Source organism: Phyllobates terribilis, unplaced genomic scaffold, assembly GCF_046119375.1.
Source record: "Phyllobates terribilis strain yellow unplaced genomic scaffold, ASM4611937v1 Scaffold_1__5_contigs__length_1240528914, whole genome shotgun sequence".
Taxonomy (NCBI): domain Eukaryota; kingdom Metazoa; phylum Chordata; class Amphibia; order Anura; family Dendrobatidae; genus Phyllobates; species Phyllobates terribilis.
In genome coordinates this window covers 47953175-47961203 of record NW_027362761.1, presented here as the reverse complement: position 1 = coordinate 47961203, position 8029 = coordinate 47953175, and the positions used below count along the sequence as shown (strand labels likewise).

General features: G+C 42.4%; 1 protein-coding gene across 2 annotated transcripts in view; it reads right to left on the bottom strand.

The window, feature by feature from the left end:
* Positions 1 to 5921: 5921 nt before the first annotated feature.
* LOC141165822 (coiled-coil domain-containing protein 17-like) overlaps positions 5922 to 8029 on the bottom strand; it is a 124273-nt gene continuing 122165 nt past the window's right edge. For both annotated transcript variants that reach the window (XM_073651782.1, XM_073651773.1), the window contains one exon: positions 5922 to 6141. In XM_073651782.1, coding sequence (XP_073507883.1) covers positions 6001 to 6141 — 141 coding nt within the window. In that variant the 3' untranslated portion in view covers positions 5922 to 6000. The remainder of the gene's footprint in view (positions 6142 to 8029) is intronic.

Genomic DNA, 8029 nt, shown 5'->3' with positions numbered 1-8029 from the left:
ATTGATTGCAGATATTTATTCCAAAGGTAGTGCAACAAAATATTAAGTTGAGGGTGCCAATAATTTTGTCCGGCCCATTTTTGGAGTCTTGTGTGAAATTATGTCAAATTTGCCTTTTTTTCTTAGTTTTTTTGTGTTGTTCCAATATACACAAAGGGAAATAAGCATGTGTATACCAAAACATGTGTAATTACAATAATTTCTGGAAGAAATACTTCATTTTCTGGAACAATATCAAGTGTGCCAACACTTTCGGCCATGACTGTATGCCTATGACACTGTTAAGTTCTGGAGACCCGCATCAAGTCTATGTTTCATGGTGTATCAATTCGGCCTAAACCTAAGTATATAATACTGTATGTTATTACTACAGTGGGGAAAATAAGTATTTGATACACTGCTGATTTTGCAAGTTTTCCCACCTTCAAAGAATGGGATAGGTACACTTCAACTGTGAGAGACAGAATCTAAAAATAACATCCAAAAAATCACATTTTATGATTTTTACATAATTAATTTGCATTTTATTGCATGAAATAAATATTTGATGCAATAGAAAAACAGAACTTAACTTGGTACGGAAACCCTTGTTTACAGTTACAGAGGTCAGACATTTCCTGTAGTTCTTGACCAAGTTTGCACACACTTCAGCAGGGATTTTGGCCCACTCAGCCATACAGATCTTCTCCAGATCTTTCAGGTTTCGGGGTTGTCGCTGGGCAACATTGAGTTTCAGTTCCCTCCAAAGATTTTCTATTGGGTTCAGGTCTGGATACTGGCTAGGCCACTCCAGGACCTTGAAATGCTTGTTACGGAGCCACTCTTTAGTTGCCCTGGCTCTGTGTTTGGGGTCATTGTCATGCTGAAAGACCCAGCAACGACCCATCTTCAATGGTTTTACTGAGGGAAGGAGGTTGTTGGCCAAAATCTTGCGATACATGACCCCATCCATCCTCCCTTTAATAAAGTGCAGTCATCCTGTCCCCATTGCAGAAAAGCACCCCCAAAGTGTGATGTTTTCCCCACCATGCTTCACGGTTCAGATGGTGTTCTTGGGGTTGTACTCATCCTTCTTCTTCCTCCAAACATGGCGAGTGGAGTTGATACCAAAAAGTTCTCTTTTGGTCTCATCTGACCACATGACCTTCTCCCATGCCTCCTCTGTATCATCCAGATGGTCATTGGTGAACTTCAAGCGGGCCTGGACATGTGCTGACGTGAGCAGGGGGACCTTGCATGCCCTGCAGGATTTTAATCCATGACGGCACAGTATGTTAGTAACGGTAATGTTTGAGACTGTGGTCCCAGCTCTCTTCAGGCCATTGACCAGGTCCTCCCGTGTAGTTCTCGGCTGATTCCTGACATTTCTCAGAATCATCCTTACCCAACAAGGCGAGAACTTGCATGGAGCCCCAGACCGAGGAAGATTGACAGTCATCTTGCGTTTCTTCAATTTTCAAATAATTGTGCCAACAGTTGTTGCCTTCTCACTAAGCTGCTTGCCTATTGTCCTGTAGCCCATCCCAGCCTTGTGCACGTCTACACTTTTGTCCATGGTGTCCTTAGACAGCAATTTGGTCTTGGCCATGGTGGAGAGGTTGGAGTGTGATTGACTGTGTGGACAGATGTATTTATACAGGTAACGAGTTCAAACAGGTGCAATTAATACAGGTAAAGAGTGCAGAGTAGAAGGGCTTCTTAAAGAAAAACTAACAGGTCTGTGAGAGACAGAATTCTTGCTGGTTTGTAGGTGATCAAATACTTATTTCATGCAATAAACTGCAATTTAATTATTTAAAAAACATACAATGTGATTTTCTGTTTTTTATTTTTAGATTCTGTCTCTCACAGGTGAAGTGTACCTACGATAAACATTACAGACCTCTCCATTCTTTGTAGGTGGGAAAACTTGCAAATTCGACAGTGTATCAGATACTTATTTTCCCCACTGTACCTACTGTATGATTTGTGCTATAGATGTTCATTGAGGCTTGACAACCATTTTCATTTCCAGTATTATTTTTTCCTATTTTGCAAACTATCATCAATTAGATAGAACAAGAAACATTTCTAATATGTACTGCACAAAGCCATTGTATTTATGTTTTATATATGCATCTATACATACAAAACATGTCATGGCTCATATTGTATTTTTAATCAATGGTTCTGTATCTAATGTTCGAATATAAATATTATTTCTGCACAACCAATTGATGTGGGGTAACTGCAAGCATGAGTCTTAATACAGTGTGATATACTGTTAGGCTGGCCTTAGATAGCGTTTGACAGGTTTCACACTTTCAGCATTCACGGTTTGTGTATGGACCGCAATTTCCAGACTAGCCTCGGGTCTCTAGTGATGAACTCAATAGCATCTTAAACAAATATAAGTTCAGATCAGAAGACTTGCAGCCAGTCCGCACATTACAGTGCATACTCAAACAGTGAATGTTAGAAGTCTTAATAAGAGTTCTTTTTAATTCTGAAAAGTTACTTGAAAGTACATTTACCCTTTGTTTTGTTTGTGGCAATGTTAGCTCCCCTCACAATATTTCTACAATGCGTGTTCTTAGTGTGCCATTTTATTGCCTTTATTCATCTGTAGTCCTCAATTCATGAAAATCTGTCAGTACATGTTACAATATTTATAAGCTCTTTTTGGATATTAAAAAAAGAATCCATGCGTTTATCGTGAAAAAATCCAGAATGTGTGAACACGGCTTTAAAGCTGTGATGCTGAAACTTAATTTTTAAGCAGTACTTCTTTGCTCATTGCAGTCAGTACGGTATTTTACAGCAAAGTGTAAGGAGAGCAAAAATGTCAACTTGATTGATGTACCGTATATTCCGGCGTATAAGACGACTTTTGAAGACTGAAAAATCTTCTGTCTAGTCTGGGGTCGTCTTATACGCCGGTAATGCTTTTGAACTTTCAGAAATTGACATGCGGGGATACTCTGGGGGTGTTAATAAGCTGCCGTGGCCGTATCCCTGCCATGTCGGAGTTAATATAAGGTGGAGGGAGTTAAAATACGGCGGCGGTAGGTCCAGACAGTCAGCGCTTCTGTGCTGAAACTGACACATCGCTGCGTATTCCCAGCTCCGGACACAGCGCAGGGCTTCTGTGCCGACAGCTTTCACTTGTCACAGAAGCGCTGCGCTGTGTCCGGAGCAGGGAAGTTCGCATCGCTTCTGTGACAATATATGAAAAGCCGGCAATTCAGCAGCGGCATAAGCCGGCACCCGACAATTTAGAATAGAAAGAATAGAGCTTCACACATAGATTAGATAGATAGAAACATGTCAGTCACATATATATGAAGTACTGTGACAGTGTTGCTTACTGTACTTGTCATTTAGTGTAAAGGATTTATTAAAACAAATAATAGTGTTTTCATGCACCGTCTCTTTAAAAAAGCCGGCCGGCATTTCAGCATCTGTACCCGACAATTTATAACAGACAGAATAGAGAATCACACATAGATTAGATAGATAGAAACATGTCAGTCACATATATATGAAGTACAGTGATAGTGTTGGTTACTGTACTTGTCATTTAGTGTTAAAATAAAGGATTTATTTAAAAAAAAATTGGCGTGGGGTTCCCCTTAATTTTAGTCTCTAGCGGAGGTTAAGCAGACAGCTGGGGCAGATGTTTGAAGCCTGGGAAGGGGGTAATACCCACGGAGCTTCCCAGGCTACTAATATCAGCCCCCAGCTGAATACATAGCCTTTACTAGCTATTAAAATGGGGGACCCCCCAAAAAAAATGACGTGGGGTCCCCCCTAATTTAATAGCTAGCAAAGGCTAGGCAGACAGCTGGGGGCTGATATTAATAGCCCAGGAAGGGAGCCATGAATATTGGCCCCCTCCCAGGCTAGAAACACCAGCCGTCAGCCGCCCCAGAAATGGCGCATCCATAGGATGCGCCAATTCTGGCACTTAGCCTCGCTCTTCCACGCTGCCCTGGTGCGGTGGCAGGGGGTAATAGGGCTGGGGTTGATGTCAGCTTATAATGCCAGCTGACATCAAGCCCAGGTTAGTAATGGAGAGGCGTCTATAAGACACCCCCATTACTAACCCCATAGTAAAAGTTAAAAAAAACACAAACACCCAGAATAAAGTCCTTTAATTGAAATAAAGACACAATCCTTTATTGTTCTAAATTAAACCATACTTACCGTCACGCCCATTCCAGCTGAAGCCAACAATCTCCTGCAATAAAAGAAAAATAATAAAGCAACCTCATCCTTACCTTTCCATGGTTCCCAGGACAGCTCCAGCTCTGCTACATCGAGATGACAGGCTGGACCGCAGAAGAACGCTGCATCCAGCCTGTCATCCCGCAGACACTGAGAAGAGCAGGCATGCTTGCGCTCCTCAGTGTCTCGCTGTGACGGCATCCAGATGAGCCGACAATGAACTCAGCTCACCTCCTGGACGTCCGTCACTGACAGCGTGGGAAACTTCTACTGCGCATGCGGGGAGCAGGAGAATTTTCCCACGCTGTCAGTGACGTGCATGAGGTGAGCCGAGTTCATTGGACATGATCTCGGCTCATCTGGATGCCGTCACAGTCAGACACTGAGGAGCACAAGCATGCCTGCGCTTCTCAGTGTCTGCCGCATGGCAAGCTGAACGGCAGCGTTCTGCTGCGGTGCAGCCTGTCATGTGAATGTAGCAGAGCTGGACCGGTCCTGGGAACCATGGAGAGGTAAGGATGAGGTTGGTTTATTATTTTTCTTTTATTGCAGGAGATCGTTGGCTTCAGCTGGAATGGGCGTGACGGTAAGTATGGTTTAATTTAGAACAATAAAGGATTGTGTCTTTATTTCAATTAAAGGACTTTATTCTGGGTGTTTGTGTTTTTTTTAATTACTTTACTAGAAATTCATGGTGGTCATGTCTAATATTGGCGTGACCCCATGAATTTCGGGCTTAGGGCCAGCTGATAATGCCAAGCTGGCCTTAACCCCTTTATTACCCAGTGAGCCACCGCACCAGGGCCCTGGATGAGTTGGGTACAGCGCCAGAAGATGGCGCTTCTATGAACGCGCCATTTTCCGGGGTGGCTGCGGACTGCAATTTGCAGCGGGGGTGGCCCAGAAAGCTTGGGCCTCCCTGCGCTGCAGATTCCAGCCCCCAGCTGCCTAGTTGTACCTGGCTGGACACAAAAATAGGGCGAAGCCCCACGTCTTTTTTTTTTTAATTATTTCATGAAATAATTAAAAAAAAAAGGGCTTCCCTATATTGTTGTGTCCGGCCAGGTACAAATAGGCAGCTGGTGGTTGGGGGCAGCCCGTTCCTGCCTGCTGTACCTGGCTGGACACAAAAATATGGCGAAGCCCACGTCAACATTTTTGGGAAAAATTAATTACAAAATTAATAATAATTTAGGGACTGCATCTTTATTAACCCCTCAATTGTCATTTAGTGTTAAAATAAAGGATTTTTTAAAAAGAAAATTGGCGTGGGATCCACCATCATTATAGCCTCTAGCAGAGGTTAAGCAGACGGCTGGGGCAGATGTTTGAAGTCTGGGAAGGGGGTAATACCCACGGAGCTTCCCAGGCTACTAATATCAGCCCCCAGCTGAATACCTAGCCTTTACTAGCTATTAGAATGGGGGACCCCCCCAAAAAATGACGTGGGGTCCCCCCTATTTTAATATGTTTATGAGTGACAGTTTTCCTGCTATATACCTGCATGTCATAAGAATTTAAATTAAAAAGGGACCATGTTAAATTCAAATCTGTTTTTTTTTAATTTTTACCGGTGTTTGGTATGCGTTGGAAAAGGGGTAGTCTTATACGGTGAATATATCCTAAACTCTATATTTTAACAGGAAAGTAGGGGGGTCGTCTTATACACCAGGTCGTCTTATACGCCGGAATATACGGTAACCCTTCACATAATATAAAAAAAGATACATTTTATTATGAATGAAATCATTTCCAGAAGTTATTGATTATCACAAATTTAGATTACAGCATCAGTCACTGTGTCATTAGATCATCTCTTGAAGGGGGAGAATCCACATTTTCTCCGTATATAGGCTGCACATTTGGGAAGAGGTACGAGGGTGAATAGTAGGGAGATGGAAGGACAAGTTCCTCTGGATGGATGTATGCTGCTGTCTGTGGAGCAAAAAGACATTTATGAAGTCAACATTCAAAACTGGTTTCGAAGGAATTCAAAAATCTAAACACGTAAAGGAAATATCATTATAAATTAATGCCTAAATACATTTAATTAGCAAATAAATATTATTTTCTCTAGGGAAATAATCACTATATCTACCATTGGCATATAGCCTCTTTATTACACTGACAGAAAACTCTCCTAGAATATCAGGACAAGTGCCTATGATCATGTTCAGTAGAAGCTCCTCTCTCTCTTCATGTCTAAGAAGATGTTCTACCAATGGATATTCTAATGTGATACTGCAGACCCTGAGAGTGCTGAGGAAACAAGAGGTTGCTCATACTGCTGTCCACCCTGTCTATCTCATATAATACTCGAGATATTAAGGGTGCTGAGGTAAGAAGAGGATGCTCACAATGCTGTCCACCGCATCTGTCTGATGTGATACTGGAGATACCAAGGGTGATGAGGTAAGAAGTAGGGTTGAGCGAGTATGTTCTGTCCGAGTATGCTCGGCCCGAGCTCCGAGTATTTATAGCTGCTCGGTGATATGGTTGAATCGCTCCCGTGTGCATGATTTGCAACTGTTTGACAGCTTTATTAAATGTGAGGAATTTGTAAGAAATAGACATTCCTCAGATGTATTAAAACTGTCAAACAGTTGCAAATCATGCACACGGGAGCGATTCAACCATATCACCGAGCAGCTGTAACTACTCGGTGCTCGGCCTGAGCATACTCGGCGAAAGGGTTAACAGAACATACTCGCTCAACACTAGTAAGAAGAGATTGCTCACACTGCTGTTCATCGCATGTTTCTGATGTGATACTGGATATACCAGAGGTGCTGAGGTAAGAAGAGGCTGCTCACACTGCTGTCCAACATGTCTGATCTAATAATAGGGATACCAAGAGGGCTAAGATAAGAAGAGGCTGCTCACACTACAGCCCACCCTGTCTATATGGTCTAATAATGGAGATACCAGGAGTGCTAAGATAAGAAGAGACAGGTCACACTGCTGTATACCCTGTCTGTATGATCTAATACTGGAGATACCAGAAGTCCTAAGATAAGAGGAAGCTCACACTGCTGTCCAACCTATCTGATCTAATACTGGAGATACCAGCAGTGTTGATGTAAGAAAAAGCTGTTCAGACTGCAATCCACTATGTCAATCTGATCTAATACTGGAGATAACAAGTAAGCTGAGATAAGAAGATTCTCCTTGGACTGCTGCCCACCTTGTCTATCTGATCTAATACTGGAGATATCATGAGAGCTAAGATAAGAGGCAGCTGAAACTGCTGTCTACACTGTCTATCTCATCTAATACTGGAGATACCAGAAGTCCTAAGATAAGAGGCCACTCACACTGCTGTCCAACCTGTCTATCTGATCTAATACTGGAGATAGGAGGAATGTTGATGTAAGAAAAAGTTGCTTACACTGCAATCCACTAGGTCAATTTGATCTAATACTGGAGATACCAGGGGTGCTGAGTAGAGATGAGCGAATGTTTCAATATTCGCTTCAGATTACGATAATCAAATTTGCAATATTCGCCGATTTATTCGTCGAATGGTACCGAACGCCATAGGATTCAATGGGGGGTACAAAAAAAACGCATACACAACACCTTAAAACTGTCCCAAAAGCTGCCAAAACACATCAAATTAGGGGTAGACACCTGGAAAGTGACATCAATTGACCCAGAGTACTAGTACTATAATTATTATTACTATTACAGAGACATTTATTCCATGGCGCTTTACAGGTCAAAAGGGGTTACCGACTGGTACAAGAGGAGAGAGGACCCTGCCCGCGAGGGCGCACAATCTACAAGAGATGGGTGAGGATACAGTAGGTCAAGGTATAGCTAG